This window comes from Mesoplodon densirostris, chromosome 19 (genome assembly GCF_025265405.1).
Source record: "Mesoplodon densirostris isolate mMesDen1 chromosome 19, mMesDen1 primary haplotype, whole genome shotgun sequence".
Taxonomy (NCBI): Eukaryota; Metazoa; Chordata; class Mammalia; order Artiodactyla; family Ziphiidae; genus Mesoplodon; species Mesoplodon densirostris.
Window position 1 is genome coordinate 16,030,305 of NC_082679.1, and position 16,969 is coordinate 16,047,273.

General features: G+C 44.4%; 1 protein-coding gene across 1 annotated transcript; it reads left to right on the forward strand.

The window, feature by feature from the left end:
- The first annotated feature begins 13,747 nt into the window (after positions 1 to 13,747).
- TYROBP (transmembrane immune signaling adaptor TYROBP) lies at positions 13,748 to 16,549 on the forward strand. Its single transcript, XM_060085014.1, has 5 exons — positions 13,748 to 13,799; positions 14,174 to 14,200; positions 14,356 to 14,490; positions 14,668 to 14,714; positions 16,490 to 16,549. Exons 1-5 carry the CDS (start codon positions 13,748 to 13,750, stop codon positions 16,547 to 16,549), a joined length of 321 nt encoding a protein of 106 aa, XP_059940997.1.
- Positions 16,550 to 16,969: the final 420 nt, after the last annotated feature.

Consider the following 16,969-nt stretch of genomic DNA (forward strand, 5'->3'; position numbering starts at 1 on the left):
GGTTTTTTCTGGGTACATGCCCAGTAGTGGGATTGCTGGGTCATATGGTAATTCTATTTTTAGTTTTTTAAGGCACCTGCATACTGTTCTCCATAAGGGCTGTCTCAATTTACATTCCCATCAACAGTGCAAGAGGGTTCCCTTTTCTCCACACCCTCTCCAGCATTTGTTGTTTGTAGATTTTCTGATGATGCCCATTCTAACTGGTGTGAGGTGATACCTCACTGTAGTTTTGATTTGCATTTCTCTAATAATTAGTGATGTTGAGCAGCTTTTCATGTGCTTCTTGGCCATCTGTATGTCTTCTTTGGAGAAATGTCTGTTTAGGTCTTCTACCCATTTTTGGATTGGGCTGTTTGTTTTTTTAATAGTGAGCTGCATGAGCTCTTTATATATTTTGGAGATTAATCCTTTGTCTGTTGATTTCTTTGCAAATATCTTCTCCCATTCTGAGAATTTTCTTTTCATCTTGATTATAGTTTCCTTTGCTTTGCAAAAGCTTTTAAGTTTCATTAGGTCCCATTTGTTTATTTTTGTTTTTATTTCCATTACTCTAGGAGGTGGATCAAAAAAAATCTTGTTGTGATTTATGTCAGAATGTTCTTCCTATATTTTCCTCTAAGAGTTTTATAGTGTCCGGTCTTACATTTAGGTCTCTAATCCATTTTGAGTTTATTTTTGTGTGTGGTGTTAGGGAGTGTTCTAATTTCATTCTTTTACATGTAGCTGTCCAGTTTTCCCGGCACCACTTATTGAAGAGACTGTCGTTTCTCCATTGTATATCCTTGCCTCCCTTGTCATAGATTAGTTGACCATAGGTGCATGGGTTTCTATGCATGGTATCTCTGGGTTTTCTATCCCGTTCCATTGACCTATATTTCTGTTTTGTGCCAGTACCACATTGTCTTCATTGCTGTAGCTTGGTAGTATAGTCTGAAGTCAGGGAGTCGGACTCCTCCAGCTCCGTTTTTTTCCCTCAAGACTGCTTTGACTATTCGGGGTCTTTTGTGTTGCCATACAAATTTTAAGATTTTTTGTTCTAGTTCCATAAAAAATGCCACTGGTAATTTGATAGGGATTGCATTGAATCTGTAGATTGCTTTGGGTAGTATAGTCATTTTCACAATATTGATTCTTCCAATCCAAGAACATGGTATATCTCTCCAGCTGTTTGTGTCATCTTTGATTTCTTGCATCAGTGTCTTATAGTTTTCTGAGTACAGGTCTTTTACCTCCTTAGGTAGGTTTATTCCTAGGTATTTTATTCTTTTTGTTGCAGTGGTGAATGGGATTGTTTCCTTAATTTCTCTTTCTGATCTTTCATTGTTAGTGTATAGGAATGTAAGAGATTTCTGTGCATTAATTTTGTATCCTGCAACTTTACCAGATTCATTGATTAGCTCTAGTAATTTTCTGGTGGCATCTTTAGGATTCTCTATGTATAGTATCATGTCATCTGCAAACAGTGAGAGTTTTACTTCTTCTTTTCCAATTTGTATTCCTTTTATTTCTTTTTCCTCTCTGATTGCCGTGGCTAGGACTTCCAAAACTATGTTGAATAATAGTGGCGAGAGTGGACATCCTTGTCTTGTTCCTGATCTTAGAGGAAATGCTTTCATTTTTTCACCATTGAGAATGATGTTTGCTGTGGGTTTGTCGTATATGGTCTTTATTATGTTGAGGTAGGTTCCCTCTATGCCCACTTTCTGGAGAGTTTTTATCATAAATAGGTGTTGAATTTTGTCAAAAGCTTTTTCTGCATCTATTGAGATGATCATATGGTTTTTATTTTCAGTTTGTTAATATGGTGTATCACATTGATTGTTTTGCATATATTGAAGAATCCTTGCATCCCTGGGATAAATCCCACCTGATCATGGTGTATGATCCTTTTAATGTGTTGTTGGATTCTGTTTGCTAGTATTTTGTTAAGGATTTTTGCATCTGTATTCATCAGTGATATTGGTCTGTAATTTTCTTTTTTTTGTAGTATCTTTGCCTGGTTTTGGTATCAGGGTGATGGTGGCCTCATAGAATGAGTTTGGGAGTGTTCCTTCCTCAGCAATTTTTTGGAAGAGTTTGAGAAGGATGGGTGTTAACTCTTCTCTAAATGTTTGATAGAATTCACCCATGAAGCCATCTGGTCCTGGACTTCTGTTTGTTGGAAGATTTTTTTTTTTTGCAGTATGCGGGCCTCTCACTGCTGTGGTCTCTCCCGTTGTGGAGCACAGGCTCCGGACGTGCAGGCTCAGCGGCCCATGGCCCACGGGCCCAGCCGCTCCGCGGCATGCGGGATCCTCCCGGACCGGGGCACGAACCCGTGTCCCCTGCATCGGCAGGCGGACTCCCAACCACTGCGCCACCAGGGAAGCCCTGTTGGAAGATTTTTAATCACAGTTTCATTACTTGTGATTGGTCTGTTCATATTGTCTATTTCTTCCTGGTTCAGTCTTGGAAGGTTATACCTTTCTAAGAATTTGTCCATTTCTTCCAGGTTGCCCATTTTATTGGCATAGAGTTGCTTGTAGTAGTCTCTTAGGATGTTTTGTATTTCTTCAGTGTCATTGTAACTTCTCCTTTTTCATTTCTAATTTCATTGATTTGAGTCCTCTCCCTCTTTTTCTTGATGAGTCTGGTTAATGGCTTATCAATTTTGTTTATCTTCTCAAAGAACCAGCTTTTAGTTTTATTGATCTTTGCTATTGTTTTCTTTGTTTCTATTTCATTTATTTCTGCTCTGATCTTTATGATTTCTTTCCTTCAATTAACTTTGGGTTTTGTTTGTTCTTCTTTCTCTAGTTCCTTTAGGTGTAAGGTTAGATTGTTTATTTGAGATTTTTCTTGTTTCTTGAGGTAGGCTTGTATTGCTATAAACTTCCCTCTTAGAACTGATTTTCCTGAATCCCATAGGTTTTGGATTGTCGTGTTTTCATTGTAATTTGTCTTTAGGTATTTTTTGATTTCCTCTTTGATTTCTTCAGTGATCTCTTGGTTATTTAGTAACATATTGTTTAGCCTCCATGTGTTTGTGTGTTTTACATTTTTTCCCCTGTAATTGATTTCTAATCTCATAGCGTTGTGGTTGGAAAAGATGTTTGATATGATTTCCATTTTCTTAAATTTACCGAGGCTTGATTTGTGACCCAAGATGTGATCTATCCTGGAGAATGTTCCATGCGCACTTGAGAAGAAAGTGTAACCTGCTGTTTTTGGATGGAATGTCCTATAAATATCAATTAAATCTATCTGGTCTATTTTGTCATTTAAAGCTTGTGTTTCCTTATTAATTTTCTGTCTGGATGATCTGTCCGTTGGTGTAAGTGAGGTGTTAAATTCCTCTACTATTATTGTGTTACTGTCGAGTTCCTCTTTTATAGCTGTTAGCAGTTGCCTTATGTATTGAGGTGCTCCTATGTTGGGTGCATATATATTTATAATTGTTATATCTTCTTCTTGGATTGATCCCTTGATCATTATGTAGTGTCCTTCCTTGTCTCTTGTAACATTCTTTATTTTAAAGTCTATTTTACCTGATATGAGTATTGCTACTCCAGCTTTCTTTTGATTTCCATTTGCATAGAATATCTTTTTCCATCCCCTCACTTTCAGTCTGTGTGTGTCCCTAGGTCTGAAGGGGGTCTCTTGTAGACAGCATATATATGGGTCTTGTTTTTGTATCCATTCAGCAAGCCTGTGTCTTTTCGTTGGAGCATTTAATCCATTCACGTTTAAGGTAATTATCGATACGTATGTTCCTATTACCAATTTGTTAATTGTTATGGGTTTGTTTTTGTAGGTCCTTTTCTTCTCTTGTGTTTCCCACTTACAGAAGTTCCTTTAGCATTTGTTGTAGAGCTGGTTTGGTGGTGCTGAATTCTCTTAGCTTTTGCTTGTCTGTAAAGCTTTTGATTTCTCCATCAAATCTGAATGAGGTCCTTGCCGGGCAGAGTAATCTTGGTTGTAGGTTCTTCCCTTTCATCACTTTAAATGTATCGTGCCACTCCCTTCTGGCTTGTAGAACTTCTGCTGAGAAATCAGCTGTTAACTTGTGGGAGTTCCCTTGTATGTTATTTGTTGTTTTTCCCCTGTTGCTTTCAATAATTTTTCTTTGTCTTTAATTTTTGTCAATTTGATTACTGTGTGTCTCAGCATGTTTCTCCTTGGCTTTATCCTGCCTGGGACTCTCTGTGCTTCCTGGACTTGGGTGGCTATTTCCTTTCCCACATTAAGGAAGTTTTCGACTATAATCTCTTCAAATATTTTCTTGGGTCCTTTCTCTCTTTCTTCTCCTTCTGGGACCCCTATAATGAGAATGTTGTTGCATTTAATGTTGTCCCAGAGGTCTCTTAGGCTGTCTTCATTTCTTTTCATTCTCTTTTTTTATTCTGTTCCACGGCAGTGAATTCCACCACTCTGTCTTCCAGGTCACTTATCTGTTCTTCTGCCTCAGTTATTCTGCTATTGATTCCTTCTAATGTATTTTTCATTTCAGTTATTGTATTGTTCATCTCTGTTAGTTTGCTCTTTAATTCTTCTAGGTGTTTGTTCTTTAATTCTTCTAGGTCTTTGTTAAACATTTCTTGCATCTTCTCGATCTTTGCCTCCATTCTTTTTCCGAGGTCCTTGATCATCTTCACTATCATTATTCTGAATTCTTTTTCTGGAAGGTTGCCTATCTCCACTTCATTTAGTTGTTTTTCTGGGATTTTATCTTGTTCCTTCATCTGGTACAAAGTCCTCTGCCTTTTCATTTTGTCTGTCTTTCTGTGAATGTGGTTTTCCTTCCACAGGCTGCAGAACTGTAGTTCTTCTTGCTTCTGCTGTCTTCCCTCTTAAACTCAGGTAATTCTGATACCCAGCTGCTGATTCGGAATCACTATTCTTCAAGATGAATGCTAGATTTCTTACAGTGGCATTCATCTCTGCCTCTGGACTTTAGGGATTCACCAAGACAATCTCTAAGTGGTTTCTCGCCTGTGAACCTTAGTACATGCTCTTCCATTTGACTGATTGTGCTCTCATTTTTAATACACATGTCTGGGGTTACCTCCATTGGAAGTGACTTCCTTTCTCAGACTGGGAGAGATACCTGCCTCAGGGCCCAGCAATGGCCTGGGCCCCTACATTCACTGCATTTCAGGAGCCTGTGTCTGTGTGGCCTGCCATTGCACCTGCTTTCTGCCTGACTCTTGTGAATGGCTAATAAGCAGCCATTTAATGGATTGTGGAAGTCAGTTATGCTGAGATTCCCAGAGAGATATACCTCCCTACTCACACTCATATAATCCTCTCCCCTTGAATCTGCCTTGGACATGTGACTTGCTTTAACCAATAGAATATGACAGAAGTCACCCCCAGCCAGTTCTTGGCTAAGCCTAGGATTGTCAGTTTTTGCTTCTGTGTACTCATGAGCTCTGAGCTCCTTGTTGGGGAGACCACATGGAAAGGCCACGTGGAGACCTAAGGAAGCCAGGTAACAGCAAGAATCGATGCCCCTCATATATGACCCCAGTTCAGCTGTTCTAGTTATCCCTTAGCCATTCGAACTTTTCCCAAAGCACCAGACATGCAAATGAAGAAGCTCTCTTGGATGTTCTTTTTTTTCTTGGATGTTCTAACCAGAGCTGACATCATGTGGAACAGAGACAAACCATCTCTGCTCCTATTCAAAATCTTGAAACACAGGACAGTGAGCAAATAATAACACGGTTGCTGTTTTAAGACATTAGTTGTAGGGAATTTTGTTATGCAGCAATGGCTACCTGATACACACTGAGTAAACTATTTCCTATTCCTCTGTACACTCACTGCCCAGATCGGGGTTGGCATATTGTATGCATTCATTTATTTGCTCACTCATTCATTGATTCATTCACTAATTAATTCTTTCACCAGATATTTATTGAGATCCTGCCATGTGCCAAGCTTTGTTCTAGGTGCTGTGGATACACTGGTGACAAGACAGACAAAATCATGGAATTCATATAATATAAAGTGTGATTTCAGTGTAAGAGCAATCATCCTGGGTAATGTACCAGAATGATTGGCCAAAGACAGAGTAAAGAAAGCAAGAATGTATTATAGAACAGAAACATAATGTTATACCAGCTGGGTTTATGTCTCAGCCATTTGGGGGAAAATATCAATTTGGAGCCTCATCTTGCATGATAAATGAAACTAAATTCCAGATGGACTAGAGGAAAATGTGGGAAGAAAATTACACAATAAAAATCTTGAAGATGAAATAAATATTTAATAACCTCTGGGTTGGAAAAGACTTTCTGAACTTTAAAAGAATAAATCACAGGGGCTTCCCTGGCGGTCCAGTGGTTAAGACTCCATGTTTTCACTGCAGGGGTCATGGGTTCGATCCCTGGTGAGGGAACTGAGATCCCGTATGCCGTGCTGCACAGCCAAAAATAAATAAATAAATAAATAAATTTAAATCCTGTTAAAAAAAAAGAACAAATTACAAAGGAAAGGATTGATGGGTTTGACTGCATAAAAAGTTAAATATCCCATATGTTCAAAAAGGGCATGACGGGGCTTCCCTGGTGGCGCAGTGATTGAGAGTCCGCCTGCCAATGCAGGGGACACGGGTTCGTGCCCCGGTCTGGGAAGATCCCACATGCCGCGGAGCAGCTGGGCCCGTGAGCCATGGCCACTGAGCCTGCATGTTCCAGAGCCTGTGATCCGCAACGGGAGAGGCCACAACAGTGAGAGGCCCATGTACTGCCAAAAAAAAGAAAAGAAAGAAAAGAAAAGGGCATGACAAAAATTGAAGTTAAATCAATAGTAGAGAAAAATATTTGCAACAGGTATGATAGAAAAGTGGTTAATGTAATAAAGATATTAATAAATTAATGCGGAATTAACAGGACAAGCCAATACCCAAAAGAAAGATGAGTAATTAATATGAAAAGACAATTCAAAGAAGAAATACAAATAGCCAAGAAAGATGAAAGGCAAGTTTATCCCCAGTAATATTCAAATAATTTGCCACTTGAAATACTGAGATGCATCCCTTTGTCTGTCAAATCAGCAAGGATGTTTGAAATGTGGTTCCTTTGGTGAGGAGAGTTCAGGGAAATGGGAGACCCTGTTCACATTCACTATGATTGGGCTGTGAATGGGAGTGACCCTTCCAGAGAAGGATTGGGCAGCCTGAGTCCAAAGCCTGAGAATGTGCATATCTGTTAATTCACCATTTACCCTGCTAGGAACTTAGCCCCTGGAAAGAATCCGGCAAGTGGAAAAGATTTCACTACAAGGATTTTTATAACACCATTTTAAAAATAATAGCAAAATGAACAAAAACTAATTGGAAAGAAGTTGACTGTGTCCTACTAGCATTTGACAAAGATCCATGGGATGTTAATTGGTATTTGAGAATAAAGGCTCCTTGATAAAATAAATGTGGGAAATGCTGGCTTGAAAGAAGTTAGGTGAGCTGCAGGAATTTTCCTCAACATGCTAGAGTCCATGATAACTGTATGAGGGTACCTCCTAGGCACTTTTTTCCTGAATGTATTTATTTATTTCTGACTTCATTTTCAGTTCTTTAGCAGTTGTTGGCAACTATCATGCCATTTCTTCTCTCTCATTCTATTGGCCACCTCACGGCCCAAGACCTGCTCAGATTCAAGGGGTGGGGTAATAGACTCCATCCTTTGATGGAAGTTGCTGTGAAGTCAGACGGCAAAGGGTAAGGAGCCAGGGAGGGGTGAAAAATTGGAGCCATTTTTGCAGTTTACCAGAGTCCTTTCTTCATGTGTATGAGGCAAGGGAAATTACTAGCAATTGTAACCAAAGAATCCCCAAATCTCAGGGGCTTGATGCAACCTATCTTCTTTCGCGGGGTTGTGTGATACAGCAGGTGGGGTAGCTTTGCTCCTCAGAGCCACTTACGGGCCCAGGCTCCTCCCACCTGGCAGCTCTGGGCTCCTTTAGCTTCCCTGCACCTGCCCTTAGTCCTCTCCATTGGTGAATGTTAAAAGAGGTGAGGGTCCTAAGTGGGAGGTTTGGGGCATCACACCTGGAAGTAAGACACACATCTGCCCACTTGCTCATTGGCTCACATACCTGATTATAAGGGAGGATGGGAGATGTGGTCCAGCTGTGCGCAAAGGGGCAAAGGGGGGCAGTTTTAGTGAGCGATTAGTCTCTGCTACACATTTGGGAACATGCTGTATCTGAACATAGAGAAGGGTTATCTTGTTTATTTGTTTTCTTGTGTATCACCTGTCTTCTTCCACTAGGATGTAAGCTGCAGGAAGGCAGTTTTATTCACCATTGCATAGCCATCACCCATCCAGGGGCCCAGTAAGCACTCAACAAATATGTGATGGAATAAATGGATGAATGCATGAGTGAATGAAAAATTCAGTAACTTTGCAGAACACAATATTATGAACCAATTAAGACTGATACTTCTTTTTTTTAAGAGACTTTTAAATTATTTATTTATTTATTTATTTATTTATTTTTGGCTGCGTTGGGCCTTCGTTGCTGCCCGTGGGATTTCTCTAGCTGCGGTGAGCAGAAGCTACTCTTCGTTGCGGTGCACAGGCTTCGCATTGCAGCGGCTTCTCTTGTTGCAGATCATGGGCTCTAGGAGTGCGGGATTCATTAGTTGTGGCACACAGGCTCAGTAGTTGTGGCTCGTGGACCCTAGAGTACAGGTCTAGTTGTGTGGTGCACGGGCTTAGTTGCTCCATGGCATGTGGGATCTTCCCAGACCAGGGCTCGAACCCATGTCCCGTGCACTGGCAGGTGGATTCTTAACCACTGTGCCACCAGGGAAGTCCCAAGACTGATACTTCTAAGGAGATTTTGGGAACGTGAGAAAATGCTCACATATAATGAGCATTTAGGTAGGGTCTATGTTAGGTAGGACATGAATCCGTAAGAGAACTCAGTATAACTATAGCTTAAACAAAGGAGAACTTTAATCCTCTCTCACCAGTAGACCAAGCATAAGCAGTCCAGGGCTTCATGGTGTCAGTATGGAGGCTTTATGGCATCAGAGATGCAGGCTGCTTTGACCTATGGCTCTCCCATCCCTAGGGCAGTGCCCTGGCCTGAGTGGTCCAAGGTGGCTCCCACCACATCCATGCTCCAGGCAGTGGGAAAGGGAAGAGGGAAATGGAGGCTCAGCCCACCACTCTTTCTAAGCATAGGTGGACAGAGAAATAAAATCTTAGCTTTGGTGTCTAAGTTATTCTGAGGGTCATCTCTTTGGTTTCTTCCCAGGGCAAATAGCAAGGGTAACAGTGAGGTCACATCATGAAAGAGTAGTCAAAGGGAATATAGCTGCTTGTTTCAGGTTAATACAAGTTGTTTGCAAAAATGGGCAGAATGCAAATTTGCATATATGATATGGTCAGAAATATATAAAAATATACCCAGTGAAATGACAGGATGGAAATATAACAAAATATTGTAATGAGGTTGTCTCTCAGATGTAGGTGAAGTCTCTTTTTCTTTTTGTATTTTGCTGTATTTTTCAAAATTTTCATAACGAGCAAGCATTATTAGATCTTTTAAATTTTATTTATTGTGACATATAGAACACCTATCAAAAGAGCCCACAAAACCCCCAAACAAAAAGCAAATGCACGGCATAATGAATCATTGAGTGAACACTCGACCATCTACCGCCACAGAAAAAAAAGAGGTCATCAGTGCAGTCTAGAAAATGTTTTGTCCTTTCTTATTCGTAAAGCTTCCTCTTCTCTGACAGGTTACCACCATTTTGATGTGATAGAATCCCTTCCTTGCTTTTCTCAATAGTTTTGCCCCCTACCTGTGCTTCCTAAACACTCTAGTCTAATCTGGACTATTTTTAAACTTTATGCAAATGAGGGCCATATTGCATGTACTCTTTTGTATATGGCTTTTTTTCTTTCACTTAACATTCTGTTAGTGAGATAAATCCATGTTGTAGCAAGTATTAGTTTCTACTGTGTTTATTCTATGGATCCAGGATATTTATTCTCATTATTGTGTGAATGTGCTACAGTATACATACCCATTCTCCTGTGATGGGCATGTGTGTTGGTTCCCCTGAAGGGCTTTGCAAATAGGGCAGCTGTGAAGAGGTTTACACAGGCTTTCGGGTGTCCATCCACTAGTCTCTCCAGGATACAGGCAGAAGTTCTGAGTCACTGGGAAAAACAATGCCATACTGTTTCCAAAGTGGTTAAACCACTTCCACTCACTCCTTCAGCAGCTTTACAATAAGTCTTGATATCAAGTAGGGTGAGACCTTCATCTTGTTCTTGTCTAAGAGTACCTTTGTTATAATCGGCTCTTTGTATTTCAGTGTAAAATTTAGGATCCATCTGCAAGTTCCACAGAAAAAAGCTTTTAGAATCTAGATTATGAATGGATTGAATATATAGGTAAATTCAGGGGAAACTGCTATCCAAATCCAATAACATGGTATATCAAACCATTTATCTAGATTTTTTAAAATGTCTTTTACAGAGTTTCCCTGTACAGGCTTTTCATATAGTTTGTTAGATTTATTACTAGCTACTTGGCCATTTATGCTAATGTAAAGGGTTACTTTTTTCCACCTTTGTTTGGTTTATGGCTGGTACATAGCAATAAATTGATTTTTATAGATTGATTTTATATCCAGGTACCTCACTAAATTCTGTTATGAATTCTAATAAATTAGTCTATAGAGTCTTTTGAATTTTCTTTAGCCAGAATCATATAATCTATTAATAATGGTGACAATAACCTTTTATTTATTTTCCTGCTTTACTTCAGAGTTAAGGTCACCAGGACAAAATTGAACAGAAGTGATGACAATAGGCATCTTTCTTTGTCTTAGTCCAAACTTAGAAGGAAAACATTTTTTTTAGATTTTTTTTTTTTGTGGACCATTTTTTAAGTCTTTATTGAATTTGTTACAATGTGGCTTCTGTCTTATGTTTTGGTTTCTTGGCCCTGAGGCATGTGGGGTCTTAGCTCCCTGACCAGGGATCAAACACACACCGCCTTCATTGGAAGGCAAAGTCTTAACCACTGGACCACCAGGGAAGTCCCAGAAGGAAAACTTGTAATATTTAACCATTAAATGTTTTAATACTTAACCATAAATGATGCTAGCTGTCGGTTTTGGTAGTGCTATTCATCAAATTTTTAAAAAACTTTTTTATTGGAGTATATTTTATTTAAAATGTTCTACTGGGGCTTCCCTGGTGGCGCAGTGGTTGAGTCCGCCTGCCGATGCAGGGGGTATGGGTTCGTGCCCCGGTCCGGGAGGATCCCACATGCTGCGGAGCAGCTGGGCCCGTGAGCTATGGCCGCTGAACCTGCGTCCGGAGCCTGTGCTCCGCAACGGGAGAGGCCACAACAGTGAGAAGCCCACGTACTGCAAAAAAAAAAAAAAAAAAAAAAAAAAAAGTGGGGTTATTTGTCTCACTTTTCAGAAAGCTTCCTCTGGCTGCTGTGGGGAAGATGGACTGTAGGGGGGGAAAGTGGAAGCAGGGAGACTGGGGAGGGACTGTAGCTTCCACAGAGGCAAGCTTGTCACAGACTCAGCACACAGCCTGCCTTCTGGGAAAGTCAGCTTTGACCTTCCCCAATTCTTGGGCTGCTGCCAGGAGAGACTGAGACACTTTACAGATCTGGTGGCCAGGGGGGCAACACTGCTTCCTGGAGTCTGGCTCTGGAAGGAGGGTGCTGCCTTCCATCTCAGCCTGTTCCTTTTCCCGGTGGAATGGAGACCAGGGAGTGGAGACCAGCCCAGGCTGGCATATTGGGGTCTGCACCCATAAAGTTGTACCTGTCGCTAAAATATTGAAACACTTCACTTTGGGTTGGTAAAGAGCCTCTATCCCACATCCCACAAATATCTACCACCACCCCAGTCAGTTCCCTTGGGACGCCTCAGACTTCCCCACATCTCAGCAACCAAAGGGGAGCCCCAGGACTCTGATCCAGCCCTGTGGCCACATCTGTTCTGACTGGGTGCTGCATGGGTGTGGGGCTGTTAGACTGGGGACAGCCTGGGCCTGCTTGGAGTTGGAAGAATCAGATCAGGAGGCTGAGGCTGAGAGGTAGAGGGAGGATTTTTCTCAAGGCGAGCACAGAACTGAAAACCTGAAGTACTAATAACAGTAACAGCAGTGATGTTGATAAAGATGAACATTCATTGAGCATATACAGGGTGCCAGGCAAGCCTGATTCTAACAGACCTCACAAAACCCTCACAAGAAACTGGACCATTGCAGCAGCCTGGCCCCCAGCTCCTGCCCCTGCCCCCCACAGTCTGCTCCCCACCCCCAGCCAGAGGGAGCCCTGGGAACCCCCCGAGTCAGATCAAAGCCCTCCTGGCTCAGAGCTTCCTTTGGTCTCTGACTGCCCCCGGCTCGCTGGGCTTCAGCCACCTTGAGATGCCTGGTGTGCCAGTAGGGCCTGCAGGACCGGCCTCCTCCAGACCTGGTGGTGGTGGTGTTGATGGTGGGGTGTTGATTCTTCTGCGGTGAGACTCGGCCAGGCCTGGGCAGTGGTGGCATTAGCGGCCAGTGCTGCCTGGGACTCAGCCCTGGCCCTTTTCCAGACTCTGAATACTACGCCCCCGCAACGGGCCACTCAGCGTCTGTCCCATGACCAGCATCCAGTTTCCCCTTTTTGCGCCTGAGCCCGGCCCCCCGGGGAGCTGTGGGTGTGCCGCCTGGACAGGGGAGGGGGTGCTTCCTGCTGCTGGCCCTAACCTCAGGTTCCTCCTTCCCCAGCCCCGGCTTATCTCCTGCTGGGGCTAGAAGTCCTTGTCATCTCCTGGGTGGCCTCCCTCAGGGCTCGCTTCCAGCCACTTCCTCATGTGGTGGGAGGAGCCTAACCTGGCCCAGCGTTACCACGGTTCCCCACCTGCCTCACCCCAAAGCCCCAGTCCTGCGTCTGTGCTGTGTGTATCTGTGTCACTGCCTATTCCTCTCCCTCTTTCTCTGCCTTCCCGCTACTTTCTCCTTCCCTATCCTCCATCTTGGTTCTTTTTCTTTCTCTCTAAGGGTCAAATATTTGTCTTTGGGTCCTGGGTTCCATTTCTGCCTTTATGTTCTGTGTCACCTTGGGCAAGTGTCTTTATCTTTCTGTAAAATGGGGATCAAAGCATCTACCTCAGAAGAGTGTTCTTGGGGGTTAAATTCATGAACACTTGGGACGGGGTGCCTGCACGTCGTTAGTACCCATATCCTGATGGTTCTCTTTTAATATCCTGTGAACATCACACGGTTCTGATTGTCAAGTAATTATAACTGGTTCTTATAAAAAGCTGACAAGGGTCAGGCCCTGTTCTAGAAATATTAATTCATTTGATTCCCCACAACAATAGTATAAAGTAGGTACTATTTTACTCCTCATTTTACAGATGAGGAAACTGAGGCCCAGAGAGGTTGTGTGACTTGTCCAGCCAGGAAGAGGCAGAGATAGCTTCAATCACAGTCAGCCACAGCCCCTCCTGCTATAATGATGTCTGACCCCTGCCTAGGGCTGGAGGTCGAGTTGACACATGTATCTTTTGGCCTTCCTTCCAGCCATTGGGGGCTGCAGCATGGCCCTCTGGGGTGCCAGGGCCTGACTCTTTGGTGGTATCCGTCTCCGTTCCTCCTCCCCCATTGTTCCCTCCTCCCGCCTGCCACCACCCACCTCAGACTTCCTCCTTTACTTGGTTGGACACTACGCCACATCCCACCCGTCTTGGACTGTGGTGTCCAGCAGCGTTGCCTGCATCATGGGGGGCCTTGGACCCTCCAACAGACTCCTGTCTCTCCTGACTGTGGGTGGTGAGTTGGGGGCTTCAGCAGCTCCTGGGCTCAGCTCTGGGCAGGGCAGGGAACAGGGTGGAAAGAGAGAACCAAAGGGTGGGGGTTGGTACCGGAGCAGATACCTGGCGCCCCAAACCCTATGGGTCTCTCCCAGAGCCTGCACCCCACAAGATCTGGCCTCTGGGAGAAGCAGAGGGAGGGGATTCTGAGGGTGTTGCAACAGGACAAGTTGATGTAGAAGTAACACAGTCCGGTGGCCGTGGTGACGGCCCGCAGGACCCGCCAGACGTGGCTCTCCACCCGCGCCTGTCAGGACCCACCCTACCCAGCTTCTCTGCCCAACCCCCAGTCATAGTCACGTGTCTCAGTTTACCTTCTTTTTCTCTCCTAAGGTCTCAGCCTCGTTCAGGCCCACGCAGGTAGGCCTAGACCTTGCGACCCCCCCCCACCTCCCAAAGACCACCCCGTCTCTGTCCCTTCCCCAGTCTCTCCACACCACCCCCTGATGACTGACACCACCTCCCAATTCCCAACCCCCACTGGTCTCTGACTCCTGTGCCACTTACGTTCCCAGACCGCAGCTGCTCCTCGGTGAGCCCCGGCGTGCTGGCGGGGATCGTGCTGGGGGACCTGGTGCTGACCCTCCTCATCGCCCTGGCCGTGTACTCCCTGGGTCGGCTGGTCCCTCGGGGGCGAGGGCCCACGGAGGGTGAGTGGAGCTGGCCGGGGATGGCCTGGGACCCTCTGAGGACTTGCCTGGTGGGGAGGGGTAAGCTCCCAAGTCACGTCCACCCAAAAGGAGGCGATGGAGGGGCGGCTCTTGCAACAAAATGGTCCCAATTCTCACCCCGTCTGTCTCTGAACTCTGCTGTCCCCCACCCCCAAGCAGTGACCCGGAAACAGCGCATCACTGAGATAGAGTCGCCTTATCAGGTGAGGAAACCAGCGTTTCTTTCTCACACCTCACTCCTGCCCTGAGGGCGTCTTGTCCCAAATACCCCTCCCCCAGCCCCTGCAGAACCTAGACCCTAAAGCCCACTTTCTCAGCAGCTCCTCAAACGCTTGAAGACAAAGCATCCAAAACTGCTTTCAAGGATCAATCACCACCTTATGCTCAGCTTAAAATGCGTGGAGGGGAAATATAGGGATGGTTTGTCTCAGCCAGAAGGCAGGCTCTGAATTCTTCTGGAAAAGCCCAGCCCAGGACAGGCTGATTTCTCAGAGAAGTCCTCATAAGGGCAGAGGATCTAATTCAACCCTAGTTTGGTAACTCTAAAGAGAGGAGCTCTGAATTTGTGGGGGAGGGACCCTGCAGCCTTTGAGAAACTGACGAAAGCCAGAGACTCTTCAGAAAAATCCACACAAAAAATACAAAATTGTGCATATCATCTAGAGACACTGCAAGTATCCTTGAAACCCTTCTTAAGAACCATGATGCAAATGTCACCTTTCCATCTCCCACCTCCAGTCAATGCCATTCTTAACCCTTTAGGGGGTCATGAGCTCCTCTGAGAATCTAACGGAAGCCAAACAGACCCTCTCCAGAAAGATGAACTCCAGACCGGGCATTTGTATATGATTTCAGGGATTCTATCTGAGGCCTGCATCTTGGGGCCATAGAACCCCACCCCATCCGCATTGTGAACCCTGCTTGGTGAAATCTGTTTTACTTGTCTGCAGCCAACTTTGCTTTGCATCACTTGTGGATAAAAAGTCTCTTTGTAAAGTATAAGAATCTCAAGTTTGGCTCTGTGAGGTCCAGAAGACTGAAGGGGCTTTCCAGTTACAGGGGGAGGTGGGGGGCAGTGAAATTTTAGGGCAAAGCCCCAGTTTATATATTCCTTTGGTGGAATATGTTGAGGGCCTATATATGCTAGATGCTGGAGACACAGCAGCAGAGCTTACATCCTAGTTGGGGAGACAGACTTTTTTTAAAAATTAATTAATTAATTAATTTTAATCTTTGGCTGCATTGGGTCTTTGTTGCTGCTTGTGGGCTCTCTCTAGTTGCGGCAAGGGGGGCTACTCTTTTTTGCAGTGCGCGGACTTCTCATTGTGGTGGCTTCTCTTGTTGCAGAGCACGGGCTCTAGGCGTGCGGGCTCAGTAGTTGTGGCTCGCGGGCTCTAGAGCACAGGCTCAGTAGTTGTGGCTCATGGGCTTAGTTGCTCTGCGGCATGTGGTATCTTCCTGGACCAGGGCTCGAACCCCTGTCCCCTGCATTGGCAGGCAGATTCCTAACCACTGCGCCACCAGGGAAGGCCTGGGGAGACAGACTTGAAGCAGATTAACAAATAAGATCATTTGGGGAGGCAACATGAAGGAAATAAAGTAGGTTGATGTGACAGTGACTCGAGTGTGCGAGGAAGAAACTGTAGATGGGGAAATCAAGAAATGCCTCTCTGAGAAAGTGACATGAGCTGAGACTTGAAGGGTGAGAAGGAACTATCCATGGGAATATCTAGGGGACCAATGTTTCAGGCAGAGTGAACAGCACACACAAAAGCCCTTCGGCTGGGACATAACAATGAGCCAGAGGAGCAGGGGGAACACTGAAGGCACTTGAATAAAATCCAGATCTCTTTCATGGCTACAAGGTTGAAGAAGTTGCCAGGGGCCTTGCAGGCCACTGGGAGAAGGCTAGATTTTATTTTCAGTTTATTTGGTGGACCCCCTTTACTGATGGTCCACACCCTGTCCATCCCTTTAGGAGCTCCAAGGCCAGAGGACAGATGTCTACAGCAACCTCAGCACTCAGAGGCCATATTAAAAATGAGCCCAAACCAGGGCACTCAACAACCTGATGCCTGGATCCAATCATTCCTGATGCCTGCCCAGCACTCTATTCCTACTCCCACCAAGATAACAGATCCACAGAGTGTCCACAATGAGACGTCAGACCTCTCCCCACTACTGCCCCCAAATAAACGTGGAGCACACAAACAATGTTGAGTTATTCCAGAACCCTGGGCTGACGGGATGGGGATATGCGGGGTTCTAGGGGGATCAAGGACCCAGAAACAGCCAAATGAGAGGGAGCCTTTGGGGAACCTGGGTTGTCTGAGAAAGAATTAGAACAAGAAGTATTTCAATTGCTTTATTCCAGCCCAGAAGAGGGTTGGATTTCCTGTGCCACCACACACAATCCAGGATGACAGGGTCAGAAGTCCTATGTCGCAGTTACTGGGGA